The sequence below is a fragment of the Garra rufa genome, chromosome 8 (genome assembly GCF_049309525.1).
Source record: "Garra rufa chromosome 8, GarRuf1.0, whole genome shotgun sequence".
NCBI lineage: Eukaryota > Metazoa > Chordata > Actinopteri > Cypriniformes > Cyprinidae > Garra > Garra rufa.
In genome coordinates, this window is record NC_133368.1 from 18,097,502 (window position 1) to 18,115,501 (window position 18,000).

The 18,000-nt window shown below is 35.5% G+C and overlaps 1 protein-coding gene across 2 annotated transcripts in view; it reads left to right on the forward strand.

Moving 5' to 3' along the window:
- The window catches only part of fmnl2a (formin-like 2a), a 117,555-nt gene that overhangs the window by 86,061 nt on the left and 13,494 nt on the right, over positions 1 to 18,000 (forward strand). For both annotated transcript variants that reach the window (XM_073845198.1, XM_073845196.1), the window contains exons 12-18: positions 95 to 244; positions 748 to 849; positions 3,340 to 3,673; positions 6,717 to 6,896; positions 15,889 to 16,013; positions 16,207 to 16,409; positions 16,593 to 16,827. In XM_073845198.1, coding sequence (XP_073701299.1) covers positions 95 to 244; positions 748 to 849; positions 3,340 to 3,673; positions 6,717 to 6,896; positions 15,889 to 16,013; positions 16,207 to 16,409; positions 16,593 to 16,827 — 1,329 coding nt within the window. The remainder of the gene's footprint in view (positions 1 to 94; positions 245 to 747; positions 850 to 3,339; positions 3,674 to 6,716; positions 6,897 to 15,888; positions 16,014 to 16,206; positions 16,410 to 16,592; positions 16,828 to 18,000) is intronic.

Genomic DNA, 18,000 nt, shown 5'->3' on the forward strand with positions numbered 1-18,000 from the left:
AGTCTTCTGATGCTAATGTTTAGTATCGCTCTAACCATTGAGTGAGCTGCAAGAGGATCCATCTCTTTCTCTCTCTGTCATTACCTTTGAGTAGAAACTGAAGCACACCGAAAGTGATAAACTGCATGTGCAGATTCAAGCGTACCTGGATAACGTGTTCGATGTCGGGGCTCTGTTAGAGGACGCAGAGACCAAGAACGCAGCGCTGGAGAGAGTGGAGGAACTGGAGGAGAACATGTCTCATGTTAGTACTGTTTTTATAGACGCACTCATTATAAACTTCCAGTAAAATCCAGAAAAACAATCATTTAAGTGCCATGTTCAGGAGCGCTTACCATTTAAGGCCTCTAGTTTAACAATGCACCACCTGTCCAACAACATGACCTTACATGACCAGTATTGAGTTCAGCTGAAAGCCTTTAATGATAATGAAACATGATCGGACCCCATCGTACATGTAGCTTGACCTTAGACCTTTTGTAACAGTTAGGCCATCTGGCCAAAGGATGACTTTTAGACCTGAGGTAATTTCCTCATTAGTGTGCCATTGAATTTTATAGTGTACTGCATTGTCAAGAATTCAAATCAATCAGGATTCATGAATAATAAAGTGATAATTAACGTGAATCTGAAGTTAAATATCTATGCAATTGCTGGACTCTTTTGAGATTTTAGTGTTCTGTCTCAGCATGACTGTTTTGTAGCTGGAGTCTTATTTCTTGTTGATTCTTGTTTGTGGTTTTCTAGCTGACAGAGAAGTTACAGGACACAGAGAATGAGGCGATGGCAAAAATCGTTGAGCTGGAGAAACAACTGATGCAAAAAAATAAAGAGCTGGATTCTGTTCGGGTAAATGATGCATACTCACATCACTTCCTTTTGAGTTCTTGAGTTGACTATATGGTTTGTTACATTATAGTTACTCAATGCTGAAAATTCATTTCACAATATCTATAGAACATTCTTTTTAAAGTCAACACAAAATCCAAATATACTTTTGTACCACTGTTTACTGTACTTTCTCAAAACACATACAGCGCTCATCACTGTACATTATTCCAACAAAGAAACAAAAGAAAATCTTCATAGTCAAAAATGTCAAAGCTGTCTCTAAAACAACTGTTCCACTAATGTCTCCTGAGCCTCATTAGATGGTAATGTCAATCAATATTAGTGTTGCTTTCTAGTGGTTAACAAAGTAATTAATGTAATAAATGTTATGTCAATAATAGCAGATATTAATAGATTTAAAAAATATATATATATTATATTGATCTCTGTCTTTATTCCAAGCCAGAGGATTACCCATTTTTAATCATCTATTGTTGTTTAATCATATATCTTGTTTTATTTTTAAATATGGTGATTGATGTTGATTTAAAAAAAAATGAAATCATGTTAACATTTCAGTGTCAAGAAATGCATTATTACAGATTACAGTGAGGGTAAAAAAAAAAAGTTCAAAAAAGTTATAAATTGATTTGCATTTTAATGAGTGAAATAAGTATTTGATCCCCTATCAATCAGTAAGATTTCTGGCTCCCAGGTGTGTTTTATACTGGTAACAAACTGAGATTAGGAGCACTCCTTTTAAGGGAGTGCTCCTAATCTCAGTTTGTTACCTGTATAAAAGACACCTGTTCAAAGAAGCAATCAATCAATCAGATTCCAAACTCTCCACCATGGCCAAGATTAAAGAGCTGTCCAGGGATGTCAGGGACAAGATTGTAGACCTACACAAGGCTGAAATGGGCTACAAGACCATCGCCAAGCAGCTTGGTGAGAAAGTGACAACATTTGGTGTGATTATTTGCAAATGGAAGAAACACAAAATAACTGTCAATCTCCTTCAATCTGGGGCTCCATGCAAGATCTCACCTCGTGGAGTTTCAATGATCATGAGAACAGCGAGGAATGAGCCCAGAACTACACGGGAGGATCTTGTCAATGATCTCAAGGCAGCTGGGACCGTAGTCACCAAGAAAACAATTGGTAACACACTACACAGTGAAGGACTGAAATCCTGCTACACCACAAGGTCCCCCTGCTCAAGAAAGCACATGTATAGGCCTGTCTGAGGTTTGCCAGTGAACATCTGAATGATTCAGAGGAGAACTGGGTGAAAGTGTTGTGGTCAGATGAGACCAAAATCGAGCTCTTTGCACACATCAACTCAACTCGCCCTGTTTGACCCCAAGAACACAGTCAAACATGGAGATGCTGCTAAGGGGCCAGGACAACTGCGCCGCATCAAAGGGACGATCGACGGGGACATGTACCTTCAGGGCCAGGGCATTAAAGCCAGCCAGAGCATTGAAAATGGGTCATGGATGGGTTTTCCAGCATGGCAATGACCCAAAATACACTGCAAAGGCAACAAAGGAGTGGCTCAAAAAGCAGCACATTAAGATCCTGCAGTGGCCTAGCCAGTCTCCAGACTGTAAAAAATCTGGAGGTAGCTGAAGGTTCAAGTTACCAAACATCAGCCTCAAAACCTTAATGACTTAGAGATGATCTGCAAAGAGGAGTGGGACAAAATCCCTCCTGAGATGTGTGCAAACCTGGTGACAAACTACAAGAAATGTCTGACCTCTGTGGTTGCCAACAAGGGTTTTGCCACCAAGTACTAAGTCATATTTTGTGAAGGGGGAAAATATTTATTTCACTCATTAAAATGCAAATAAGTTTATAACTTTTTGGAAATGTGTTTTTCTGGATTTTTTTGTTGTTATTCTGTTCAAATAAACCTACCATTAAAATTGTAGACTGATCATTTCTTTGTCAGTGGGCAAACATACAAAATCAGCAGGGGATCAATTATTTTTTCCCTCACTGTATATTAGGGATGCACCAATCCGTATCGGCCGATCACTTGCGCGTTTTGTCAGTAAAACCGGTTCTGTAATCAGCGGTAAATGCCATCAGGTGCGTGATTTCACGTTGAGCCGTATATACTACACACAGCCGTTGTTCACTGACGAGCTGCGCACATTCACACTGATAATGGACATTGATTTGCGCAGCCCGTCGGTAAACAACGGCTGTGTGTAGTATATACGGCTCAACGTGAAATCACGCACCTGATGGCATTTACCGCTGATTACAGAACCGACTTTACTGACAAAACGCACAAGCATGATCGGCCGATTCGTATCGGTGCATCCCTACTGTATATACTCTTACAACTTTTGATAAACAGTTTTATTTCTAATAATTTCACATATTTAAATGTTACATTTGATTTAATTAATTAGCCATTTGTCAACCCTTGCAGTTCCCACAGCAGTTTGTAAACCCCAGTTTGCTTTAGCTCAAAACTCAGGTTTCCTTTGGTTACAGGAGGTCTATAAAGACGCCAGCTCTCAGGTGCACACCCTGCGGCGGATGGTGAAGGAGAAGGATGAGGCCATTCAGAAGCAGAGCAACCTGGAGAAGAAGATCCACGAGCTGGAGAAACAGGGAACCATCAAGATCCAGAAGAAAGCAGACGGGGACATTGCCATTCTGACGCCCCCTCCACAGGGGAACGGGCATCTACCAGGGACACAGGGTGTAGTTGGGGTGTCCGGTGAGGGCATGGTCAGTCACGTAGGTGTGGCTAATGGGGTGGCACATGGCATGGCCATGCCTGATCCTCTGCTACCCCCTCCCCCTCCTCCTATGCCTGCGACACGTAAGTGACCGCTCCTGATTCTATACTGGACATGCGTTTAACGTCAGTCACACAATTAATGCATTTTTTTTTTTTTTTTTTTTGTTAAAGCTATTTAAAAACAAATCTTCTGCTGATTATTATTGTTGTTTCACTATGTTTTGAGCTTTTAATGGCAGCTTGAGGCAAAAATGCTAACAAAATGAACAAAATTGCACCCAAAATACAAGATGGGTGGCAAAAAATGCCAGTGCACATTTAACCTAAATCTGTTAATACTGATTCATTTTAGTAGATCAGGGGTGTCCTGGAGGGCCACTGTCCTTCAGAGTTTAGCTGCAACCCCATTTAAACACACCTGAACCAACCAATCAAGGTCTTACCAGACATACTAGAAACAAAGCCAATAGAAGGCAAGCCTGCAACCTTTAGCCAAAAAATCGTAACGGCTAAAGCTAACACTTCCAGTTTGGGAAAGGAGACCAGAGGCTGTTTTCTTTGAATGAATGTCAATGGAGGAGAGGCTTTACTTCCCTGAATAAACAGCTTTTTATTTATTTATTTATTTATTTATTTATTTATATATATTTTTAAAACAGGAAAAGATTAAGGAAAATCGGGCCTGGCTCAGTATAAAACTGATTTTCAGCAGGTTCCTGCTCTGCAGAACATAAAAACCACATGCACAACAAGCTCACACACTAGACAGCTAGAGACAACAACAAACACAGCTTAACATTTAATGAAACAGGAAACAGCTTAACATTTAATGAATCGACTGCCCATTGGCTAATTTTCAACATGTTTTGCACTATACAACACTTTTGGATTTAACTATGTTTAGAGTTTACTCCAAAAAAATTTAGTTTTATAAGAGATGTCACTGACTTTTTGGATTTGACTGACTGATTTTATAAAATTGCCCTTACAAAAGTAAAAAAAAAAAAAAAAAAAAAAAAAAAAAAAAAATGTTGGAAATCAATTCCCAGGGAGCAAATAATTAAAGTCCTAAATGTACTTTTTATTAAAAGTTAAAAGTATTAAAAAAAATTAAATAATTTTTTTTTAAATGATCTGAAATTAGGTATTACTCTAAAGGGAAAGTGTCATATACATGTGCTCTTGAGAATATGCTTAATGAAGTATACTTTCAGTCTACTTTTTATGTACTTCTCTGAAAAATGTACTTCCAAAACACAAGTGAAGAAGAAACTGACACAACAAATGCGTCCACGTGTAATCTAACAACATCAAAACCAAAGATGTGTAAAACGTTATGGAATAAAATGCCGACCCATAAAGAGTTAATAATGACTGTCAATCTTTAGGGAGTTGATCAACTCCATTTACAGTTGATTATCATCAAAATGGTATTTATTTGTTTGTTTATTTATTTATTTAATTTAATTTAATGAAACTTACCCACATTTAAGTGTTTATAAAAAAGAGTTACAAGACGATACCCTGTTCTTCTTTTGATGTTTTATATGTGCAGATATTTATATAACAAAATATATACAAATTAATACCTGGATAGGGGCATAGTAGTATACTTAAAGTATGATGAAAAGTTCACTTAAAGAAAACTTACAAGTATACTTGCAGCATAAAACTACTAAGCTAGTAGTTTACTGAGACCATACCACTAAAGTGTACTAAAATGCAAAAAAAAAAAAAAAAAGTATTTAATTAGTAAACTATCAGTATACCTTTAAGTTCACTTTTAGTATACTTGCAGTACAAACTAAAAACATTGATGTAAACTAGTTGTGTACTCAAAGTTTACTACTGTTATACTTAAAGTATATTTGTATATACTAGAAAGTAGGCCAATTTAGTCCCAATGAGTACTGAAATAGTGCACCTGAAAGTATACTACTAGTACACTGATATTTGTATACTTACTAATAAAGTATACTTAAAAATATACTTGAACTTTTCTTAACCCTTGTGTGGTGTTCGTATTTTTGTTACTCAGCCAGTGTCCACGGGTCTGGTGGACCCGCTAGAGTTTTGGCTTTCCAAATTAACACTATCAAACAATTTTATGTTAAATTACTCAACAAATGTTTACTTCATCCCAATTACAAGCCATATGAACAGCAAACATGGTTAATTTTTCCCCTTTACCTTTGTTAGATCACATTGAAGAATTATTGTGCGTCTCGTTTTTTTTGACATTTTTTGACATCCATATTTCTTCACTTGCTCTCTGATGGGCTTGCTCTGGTCCTGGAGCTGGCTGCTGATGGGGTACTCGTCTTCGTTTTGTTACTAAATGGTGCTCAACCTCATCCTCTTCTTCAAAGTCACAGTCAGACTCTGAATTTTCAGAAATGTGATCCTCATATTCTGAAACCTCTTCCTCGACATCATCATCAGAAGCTCCTCTCTCTTCCAAAATCAATTGCAAGGCCCTCGCAGCAGATAATCTTTTGGCCATCTTGATCAGTTGTGATAAGGAACCACACTGGCAAAGTCTTATTTATAGTATAATGCCCCTAATTTGCAGGTGGGACAGGGTATGAGAAAATAAAGCTCGGTTCCCGCAAGAGAGAGGATAAAATGTGCGGGAATGTAAGAGCAGACAGTGTTGATAGTTGAATTTTCAACAATGTTTCAACTTTGTGCGGGAGCAGGAGGGGGAGGGGAAGAAAACAGCATCGCCAGAAAGGATGAAGACAGAGTGTAGGAACACTGGACCTACACTTTCAACACTTTTATTAGACCTGGGTCCAGTGGACCCGAACACCTTGTATGTAATGTAAATGCGTGGGGGGAGGTACAGTATGCGGTCGTTGAAATTTTTTTCGGATTTATGTTCTTCACAGAAAATAAGCCAAAGCCAATGAATTTCAGGTTGAAAAAATAATTAATTGTTTAATTTTTCTTTTGAAAAAAACTGAAAACGGGTCTCACAGACCCGAACACCATACAAGGGTTAAGTATACTTAATAAAATAAACTAGAATTATACTTCTTTTTGGTAAGGGGAGCCTTTTCACAATGCCTTTTATCACAATCCTTCAGAAAAATAAAGCTACTTTCTTCTCTACTCTTTCCAGTACCAAACGGTCCATCTGCTGCTCCAGCACCAGCTCCTCCTCCTCCTCCCCCTCCTCCTCCTCCTCTCCCAGGCCCTGCTGTGGATATATCTGCCCCTATGCCCCCTCCACCGCCCCCCATGGCTCCTCCACTTCCAGGCTGTGGATCTCCTACCGTCATCATGAACTCAGGACTAGCAGGTAATGGAACCTGCTTGACACTAAAGACACAACCATAACAATCATGTAGAGCCATTATCACACGCTCAAACTATGATACAGTATACCAAAACAGTGACACGAGAGGAGGAAAATCTCAGTGATTTAGACACAGATATGCCCCAAACTTCTTAAGAAGCATGAAGTATGCATTAGTTTGTGGTTAAAGTTCACGCATCAGTTGAGAACGGCTGCGGGTCTCTGGAGCCACTGTCACACTGTCTCCTCTCATAGACCAATGATAACAATCATCACAGCTCAAGCTTCTTGTTACACTGTTAAAAAATGCTGTAAAAAAACGGCCAAATTTTGACAGTAACATGCTGTTTTCCATTAAAACAGTGGATTCTGGGTATTATTTGTCAATATCGAAAAGTAGCCTGCTGCTATGTATCGTGAATTAACAGCGTTCAAAATCGACACTCAGAGACTGTGTTTCAAATCCAACTCTACACCCTCATTCCCTATTCCCTACATGAGTTTACTAATATAGTCCACCTTACAGAGATAATGAAAACTAATGCGTGACTTCAGACACTGACGAACAGCAGCTGTTAATGAGCAGAATCACTGATTGACAGAGAAACAAGACAAACACAAGAACTATATAACTGACTTCAGCCACAGCCTTAGATGAAATCAACTGAAAATTTAAACAACTCAACACACAGCTTTACCAACTTCACGCATTTCTAACCGGACACATTTGATTTCTGTCAGATGTCTATAGAAGATCTTATTGAGAATGAACAGATGTTTAGATGATGATGTTTTGTTTTGTTTGACGATACCATTGTGGAGATCAGTGTTTGCTTTAATTTAATTGGGCTCCTGACTCTTGATATTTAAACATAGATATTTTTGCTGTAATTGGGTTTTTATAATGCATTAGTTACAGTTATGCTGGTCAGTTGATGTTGGCTATTTTTAGTTGAGCATGAACATGATCTATATGTTGTTTATTTTTCCACCAAGTGTGTTACAGCACACAGCAAAATCCCCAGTGTTAATTTAACACTCAGAGTGTGGACACATATAGACACTGAAGCGGTGTTGAAGTTAACGAGATAATTAGGTGATTAACAAAGTGATGATTGATCATTATTGAAGACAGCTGATGTGAATAAGCAGAATCACCGAAGGAGAAAACCAAAAGTTTTAAGCAACCATTATAGCGGTCAATGTTTGCATTAGTTAGGCTCTTGACCCTTAGATCTACAATATTAGGGTTTGTTTGGCTGCTGTATTTGAATTAAAACAGCCAGACATAAACTCATGTCATCAGGTGATGATTATGTTTAACATGTTCATTGTTTGACATGAATCACCTAGTGTATAAATTATTAGTTTTTTTTTTTTTTTTTGCTTATTTTAATAGCTTTTACAAGATATAGAAGATCCAGTTTCTATACTTTTTGGATCTTTTTTTTACAACCTGTTTAAAAAAAAAAAAAAAAGTCTTTCAAATAGGCACACATAGACATCAAGAACCAGCCCATTAACCTCAACAATGGTGACAAACGGCATATTCAGATAAACAGATCAACTCTGAACTCTAATCATTTATTCATGCCGCAATGCATGATGGGAGTTATGGATGAGTTCTGATTGGTTACAACACGCTTTTTGATGGTCACCGTTGTTGTGGTTCTCATGTTGATTCTTCATGTCTGTGTGTCTAAGAGTAAATAAGCTCTTTTTTTCATCATCTGTCTGATTATATCAAAACTGATCGCTATTTTGTTTAACGCTTCTTGTAGTCTGTAAGAAAATCCTATGTCAAATACTCAAGTCACTATATGATGATTATGTCAAGCACAGTCAATACCACCTGATGACTTTTGCTGTTGGCTTGTCTGGCTGTTATAACTCAGTAATTGCAGCCAAACAAGCTCTAATGTTGTAGATCTAAAGGTCAAGAGCCTAACTAATGCAAACATTAACCTCTATAATGGTTGCTTAAAAATGTTGGTTTTCTCCTTTGGTGATTCTGCTTATTAACATCAGGTGTCTTCAATAATGATCAATCATCATTTTGTTAATCACCTAATTATCTCATTAACTTCAACACTGTTTCAGTATCTATATGTGTCCACACTCAGAGTGTTATATTAACACTGGAGATTTTACTGTGCAGCAGATCTTATGGCAACGTGGTAATCAGGAAAAAAAAAAAGATTCAATGGATCATATTTAAATCTACTGTAGCATTTACACTCAAATGGAGACATGAAGAATCAGCACATGAATCTCAACAATGGTGACAATTAGAAAGCTTCATGCTGCAATGCATGCTGGGTATCAGCACAAAACCTCATCATTGTTCATACGTGATTCTTGATGTGTGTATCTAAACCATACTAAAGTTGTTGTTTTTTTTTAAATGAGTGGTGTTTTCAGAACTGGATGCTCAGTTTTTTTTTTTTTTTTTAAATCTAGCATCAATATTCATTGAAAGAAAAGACACTGGATAAAACCTGTGTCATTACCAAACCATAGACAACTCTAGATTCTTTCGTTTTTTTTCTTTACCATAACCAGCATGTTGCAAATACAAATAATTACAACAACAAAAAATAGCTTTAAAAAGTCAAGGTTCAAGAGCCCAACTAAAGTAAACACTGATCTCCACCGTGGTAGTGAAAAAAAAAACATCTAAACCTCTTCAACTCTCTTCTGTAGACCTCTGACAGAAATAAATTCAGTGTGGTAATAAGTGAAGCTGGTAATGCAGTTTTAGGAGTTTAATCAGATCTTGAGAGATTTAATGTCTTCTTTTATTTCAGTTGATTTCATCTAAGGCTGTGGCTGAAGTCAGTTGTTTTTGTGTTTTTCTTCAGTGATTTTGTTTGTTAACAGCTGGTGTTCATCACTAATGCTCAATCAGAACCTGATCAATCATATAATTATCTCATTAACTCAAACACTCTGTAGTGTTGACACATTATAAGTGTTCATTTAAAACTGAGGATTTTGCTGTGGGTTTTAAAGGGTTAAAGATGCACGATGAAAAAAAACAGCATGAAATGTAATTTAACAGTAATAAACTGTAATTAATTAACGGCAACACACTGTAGAAAAACAGTACCATGCTGGCAACCAGAGCTGCCAGTAGATTACTGTTAATTCAAGGAAAAACAGTAATATACTGTAAAACACAACAGTCAGATTTACTAAGCAAATCAAGTTATTTTCTCTAAAATATTAGTGAATGTTCATAGAAAAACAATTATGCAAAGTCATTAACTGGTAAGGAGAGTAAATATTTAATTGTGCCTAACTGGTGTGTTTTTGTACAAGAGAGATCTGTTAGTTTAATTTAGTTTTGTGGGTGACCATTGTGCTGGAGAGTAGAGCTTGTGCTTCAGGCAATGATGAGCCGCAAGCACTGACATTTGCTGCTTTATTTAAAGACAGTAATTGTGGAATTGCTGATATAGTGATATCTCTTTACTAAGCACTTTGTTACACAAATTTGTACTTTTGTTAGTTAGTGACAATCTGTAAAGATTTGAGTAAAAGTCGGTTGCTTCCTTATTACACTTTAAGTGTTTGTGGGTTTATATTAAGAAATATTTCTTCTTAGTGGACTCAAATTAAAAAAAGTTCACTGTACTAACACCATATAAACAATAGTTTTTTTTTTTTTAAACTGAATTGGTTTGAAGCAATTGGTTTCCAAAATAAAATGAGTTACCACATGGTATAATAACGGTAACATACTGTAAAAATGAAGAGCTGTAAATTAACGGTAGAGAGCTATAAAATAACAGTATAATACTGGCAACCACAGCTGCCAGTAGATTACTGTTATTTTACAGTGAGATTTTTTAGAGTGTAGGTTTCCCGTAAGAGGTTTAATATCTGAAAAAGCTCAAGTGAATCACTTTTGTTTTGCTGACACCTGAATCTGTGCCATCTTTTTGATGGCACAGCACATCAGATAAAAAATAACAATAATAATATGAGATACAAAATTAATGGTAGTTGTTTTATTCTAATTAATTAATCTGATTTAATTTCTGTACAGTTTGTGTAACTGATTGTTTTCAGTTGAGCAAACACTGGTGTCCATTGGACAAGAAGTAATAATTAGTGTTAGGAATGGATGGAGGCTTTCAGCAGCAATATTGCAGAAATGTGTTCATAAAAACATTTGGACATTTCTGTCCAAATTGTAGCTTTGCAAATTCTCAAGATTCTTACACTACATTCGAAAAGATTTTATATTTTTTGGGAAAAAAAGTCTCTTATGCTCACCAAGGCATTTGATAAAAACTACAGTAAAACATAGTAGAAGTTGTGAAAAATTAAAACAAATTAAAATTACTATTTAAATATATTTTTAAATATCATTTATTTCTGAATTTTCTGCATCATTTATACAGATTTCAGTGTCAGTTGGTGCTCAAGAAACATTTCTGATTATTATCAATGTTGAAAACAGTTATACTGCTTACTATTTTTCAGGAAACTGACATTTTGTTTTTTCAAGGGAACAAATGTTCAAATTTAGCTATTTATGTTTTACCTTTTTTGCCATATATATTTAAACAAATCAATTTTGATTAATGCATCCGTGCTGAATAAAAAAAGATACATATGTACATGTTGCAGAGCATTTTTTAAATTCAAGTCTTCACTTGCTTTAAAAAAAAACAAAAAACTGTGCAAGTAACTTCTCTCTCAAATAGATTTTTATCATTCCTTATGAAACAATCTGTATTTGGGATTCAGTGGTAATGCACGCTGTAGGAACAGCCGATCAGATCTTTGGAATCAGAGGTTGTGTTTTGTTTGCTCTTTAACCAGCTCTTTCTCTTTGCTTATTTTTGCTCTACCTGTTGCGCCGCCATAGAGGGACCCATCAAACTGTACTGTAGGTTTGCTGTGTCATGTCGTGTGTGCTCAGTCTTATGTGCACTGTAAAAAACAACCTATAGAATCTACTCAATAAAATGGGGTAAACTGGTGTAACAATTTGCACTCAGTTTGTTTGGGTAGATTCTATCCTATATATCTGAGTAAAGAATACCTGAATTTAAGAATCTACTCAATAAAATGGGGTAAACTGAGGAAACAATTTACACAGTTTGTTTGGGTAGATTCTATCCTATATATCTGAGTAAAGAATACCTGAATTTATCAGCTAAGAAAACAAAAAAAAAAAAGTAGGTAAAGTCTACACAGCAAAAAGCGCAGTATTAAATGAACTCTCCCGGGAGTTTATTTGAGTCCATACTCAGAGTGTTAAAATCAACACTGAAGCAGTGTCAAAGCTAATCAGGAAATTAAGTGATTCATTGAGTGGTGATTGAAAATTATTGAAGACACCAAAATTTTTATGTCACCATTATAGTGGTCAGTGTTAGCATTAGTTGGGCTCTTTACCTGTAGCTCTTTAGCATTAAGTTTTGTTTAGCTGTTTAGTTAAACAAGCTAAAGAGCAAAAGTCATGCAGTGGTGATAATTCTGGTTTAAAATAAGCTTAATTTGAGCCACTGAAATCTTGAGAGTGCAGTCTTTCAGTTCTATATCCTTTATTTATTACAACTGCTTTGAGGTTTCACAGCAGCAAAAATAATAAACTTTTTTTTTTTTTTTTTTTGATTGGCCTTTTTACAAGTTCCTCTGATCAAATTTTTTAAAAGTTGCTCTTTTAGGCACACACAGACATCAGGAATCAGCATATGAATCTCAACAATGGTGACAAACAGCATATTCAGAAACAGATCAACTCTAAACATCACGGAAATCATCAGCTCATAATTTATTCATGCCGCAATGCATGATGGGAGACACAGATGAGTTTTGATTGGCTACAACATACGTTTTTGATGGTCACCATTGTTGTGATTCTCATGCTGATTGTTGATGTCTGTGTGTCTATTTCTAAAGTACGTGCATATTTTTTGTCAAAATAAGCTTCAAAAACACCTCTCTGATTAATCTAGCGTAATTAATAAATAAAATACATCTCTGTAATTCAGGTCACATTATGACTTTGTCAAAGCATGTTCAACATCACATAATCTAATTTCTCCAGGTTTGTCTGATCGTTATAACTCAATTAGAGCACCCAAACAAAACCTACTGTTAAGAAGTAAATGGTAAAGAGCTAAACTAATGCTAACACTGACCTCTATAATGGTGACTTACTAAATTAGATTTTCTCCTTTTGGTGATTCTGCTTTTTAACATCAGGTCTTTAATAATGGTCAATAATCACTCAATGAATCACTTAATTACCTCAATAACTCTAACACTGCTTCAGTGTTCATTTTAATACTCTTGAGTATGGACTCAAACTATTGGGAGAGTTCATTTAATACTGGGCTTTTTGCTGTGTAGACTTTACCTACTTTTTTTAGTTTGTCTTAGCTGATCAATTCAGGTATTGTTTACTCAGATATATAGGATAGAATCTACCCAAACAAACTTTGCAAATTGTTACATCAGTTTACCCCATTTTATTGAGTAGATTCTATAGGTTGTTTTTTACAGTGTGTGTGTGGTCATGGTATTTTAGTCTCAAAGAAAACGCACTCAGTTCCTCTGTAATCTTGATCTGACAATGACTATGAAGCTGCATTGCTGGTTGTTCCTCTTGAAACTGAGCATGAAATTGGACGCTTTTGCAGAACTTTTCCTTACCGTTCAAAAACCAGAGAGGAACATTCTTTAGACCTTGCTTACAGAGTTCAGCAAATAACAGGACTCTAATGCTAACCTATGAGACCACATGTTCCATGAGATGTAAGCTCTTATTTCTACACTCCACAGTGGACAAAATCCTTCTTTCCAGAGCTCAAGCCATGAACCGCAACCTCATGGAAAACAAAACTACAATTCACATCAGCTTCACATCTTCAAATCTATTTGTCATGAAGTTGCCATTAAGAACTGCAGAACTTTAGTAAACACAAACACATCCAGCAGTCCAAGCGCAGTTTCATCTAGAACTTTTAACACAACACAAATACATATTGCATTCTCAGCATTTCTGTCATAGAGTAAAATGTGTTCTACAGTTGCATCAGTAATACAAATAATCACGATATGGCTTAGTACATTTTTTACAGCTAGAATTAAAGCTTGATGAATTAAAATTAATTACAATGTCAATATTAGTATTGTAATTTCAGTTGTACTGTACAAATATTTGTATTAAATACTCCTTTTTTAATTTACAGTACAATATTAGTATAATATAATATAATACAATGATAACAAAAAATAGAATTATTATTATCCCCTTAATTGTTCAACCCTAAAAGTCTTCAAAGTATAAATTTTTTGTTGTTCTTTATATATGTATGTATGTATATATATATATATATATATATATATATATATATATATATATATATATATATACAGATACATACTAGAAACTAAAATGATTTTTATTGTAATTATTAAGTTATTAAAGTAATCTGGTGAAATAGTAAATAGTAGTTAAAGTTGATTCTATCGCCCCCTTGAGGACTGAAGCTTGTTCCAGTCACAGTAACACAAAAACTTGGAAGAATAGACAGCATTCACTTCTGTATTCAGTCACTCTTTAATATTCTAAATGCCTAAATGTCATTGCACTGATAATAAAATATGAAAGCAGGTGGCATTTGCCAATAAATAAGTAAATAAACAGCTTCACTTGGCAATTTATGCAGTTACTTTTAATCAACTGGTGTCAAACAACCACATTTAACCACATTTTATTGTCCCTTTATATAAATAAATGTACATCACAATGCAGCAAGACTAAAAATACCATGTCCGCTGTGTGAGTAAGTGTTTGATTGTGTTGTATTTGCATGTTGAAACAGTGTGCCGTGCTGTTACAGGCGACTGATCGTCAGATAAGGCGATAGTTGCGTAAATTCAGGAATGTTTAACACACACTTGATTTTCTGGCCACACTTTCTGCATGGCCTGATATCACACCATCATATTACCCATAACCCTCAGCTGAACTGGAAACTACTCTCATTCCCTCTTCATAGATTTTGATCAAAGATCAGTATTGTTGGATTTTGATTCGGCCTTAATCCGGCATGTTGAAATCAGTATTTGCTGTGTCTGAGTCAGATTCAGTCATTAAGTCGATCATTTTGACAGTTTTTGTGAATTATGAGCCTGCATAAATGAAGAAAACCCAACATTTGACTCATTCTCATAATGAGACACTGTTTGAGTCACATCCTCAGATGTGAAATATGAAAACCCAAGAACAGCCATCAGCGTCTGTCTCATTGCCTAAATAAACAGGTCAATGATATTTCTCAGAATTGCTCTTTCATAGTTTACGAGTTTTTTTTTTTCGTTTCTCCTAGTATTTATATAAACCAAAATAAACACAAATAAAACAGTTGTCGACATTTGAATATAGAGCCAAAAGCTCAGATCATTCTTTGGGAAGTATTTGCTATCTTGACAAATCTGAGCACAGTTTGAGACATTGTTGAGATCTTACTCTCTTCTCAGAGGAGACTCTACACTCTTAAAAATAAAGGTGCTTTTTCACAGCAATGAACCATTTTTGGTTCCACAAAGAACCATTCAGTCAAAGGTTCTTTAAATAACCATCTCTTTCTTACCTTTTTATAATCTGAAGAACTTTCTTTCGCCGCAAAGAACCTTTTGTAAACTGAAAGGTTCTTCAGATGTTAAAGGTTCTTTATGGAAACATTTAGACAAAAAAGGTTATTTTATTTTTAACACAATCACATTCTTCACAATATGAGAGACTACAGCTCTTTTAGGCTGAGAGTGGTAATGCTTACAGTATCACAGGTCTCATGTTCACACATTTCCCCCTCACGTTCCCTCATAAGTGTGCACCTGACACGTTCAGATCTGTGCCTGCTGTTCACAAACCAGCTTCACATCACTCGGTAGACCAGACTGCATGCTTTGTGTTTGTGTAACTGGCATGATGTTGTTGACATGTTCTTTCTGTCATCTTGTGTAGCTGTGAAGATCAAGAAACCCATCAAGACTAAGTTCCGTATGCCGGTGTTTAATTGGGTGGCGCTGAAACCCAATCAGATCAACGGCACCGTGTTCAACGAGATCGATGACGAAAGAATACTGGAGGTGAAACACACACTTTTGAAACCTAGCAAAAACATTTGTTTTACAGTACTTTATATATGTAATTGTTGGCTTATACTTTAGTTCCATGTCGATTTGCTTTAGGGATTCCAGACTGGCTGTTATCATTTTACAGTGTCAGATGTAAAGATCAGTGAATTTAATAGTGATTAGTGACTGTGGTTTGTCTTTTCAGGATCTGAATGTGGATGAGTTTGAAGAGATGTTTAAGACGAAAGCACAGGGTCCTGCCATAGACATCACCTCCAGCAAACAGAAGACCTCTCAGAAAGTACCAAATAAAATCTCACTGCTTGACTCCAACAGAGCTAAAAACCTGGCCATCACACTCAGAAAAGTGGGCAAGACATCAGAGGAGATCTGCAGAGCCATTCAAATGTAATTGAATGGATGCATGCATATATAGTAGAAATTATCACCAACATATTTTGATTAGTGCTCTTCATTTGTAAATTTCTTTTTATGATTAACCAAACAGGACTGAAAACTGCAGCTATGTTAATATAGACAAGTAATGCTTTGATGTGTGTGTGTGTGTGTGTGTGTGTGTGTGTGTGTAAGCTTTGACCTGCGGACGTTGCCGGTGGATTTCGTGGAGTGTTTGATGAGGTTCATTCCAACGGAAGGGGAGCTGAAAGTTCTTCGGCAGTATGAGAAGGAACGCAAACCTCTGGAGAACCTGACAGATGAGGATCGTTTCATGATCCAGTTCAGCAAGATCGAGCGTCTTATGCAGAAGATGACCATCATGGCATTTGTGGGAAATTTCACAGAGAGTGTTCAGATGCTCACACCGGTAAATAACTCAAATCCAGAGCTCCTCTAGCACACTGACACCAGGTTTGGTCAAGAATTAAGCGGGATTTTCCTGTATTCACTCAAAATTTCCAAAGCAAATTTAGATAACTAATCTGGACATGCCCATGGATCTCCTCATATTTCTCCAATACCCATTTATTTTCCTTTTTTTTTTTAAATTCTTTCATAACTCCTTTTTACATAGAGTGCAAAACCATGTTTTCTTACAACTCAAAATTAGTTTTTCATTTTATTTTTATTAAGTACCGTAATCTTAAGAAAATTCTCATGGTTCACCTCAAATAGTAGGTTACACTTTATTTTAAAGTGTCCTTGTTACAGTGTAATTATATATTTAAGTACTGAGTACTATTAATTAACTGCATGTACTTACTATATAGTTAGGGTTAGGATTAGGGTTTGGCTTCGGGTTGCTTTCATGTAATTATGTAAAATTAATTGTTATTTATAATAGTAAGTACATGTAACATGTAACATGTAACAAGGACGCTTTAAAGTAAAGTGTTACCAAATAGTAATAGTAGTTAATAGTTCATTTTACCAAAATTTGCAGACTAAATATTCTTGAAAATACTTCCATTGCAAATTATTCTAATGGTTTTATTGTTCTAGCATTAAACAGTAAATAAACAAATAAATAAAAACATATTTTATGCACTGGCTTTAGCTTTAGCCTAAATTAAGCTCAAGATGTAGCTAGTTTGGGACCAAAAAAAATGGTTTGTAGTCCTTGATTAACTTAAATTTCTCATAAAATAGAGATAAATACTTAAGTACTATTACTGTTTAATTTTTCTTATAATGACTGGTGACAGGGATAAACGGGTGAGCTTGACAAGTGAAGTCAATGTGGGGAAAAAAACAAATACATTTGTTACAGTACATATTAATGTTTGTTAATGTTAGTTAATAAAAATACAACTGTTCATTCTTAGTTCATGTTACCTCATGTCTATGAAATAATATTAACAGATTTTAATTATCTATTAGTAATACTTTATTAGTGTTGGAATTAACATAAACCAAGATTAATATATGCTTTTTGTTATCTAATGTGGAAAGTGTTACCCAATTTTTTTAACCTAGCATTAAAATAAGCTATTTTGTAATGAAATAAAATATAATGTTTAGCAGGACCTTTGTACATTTT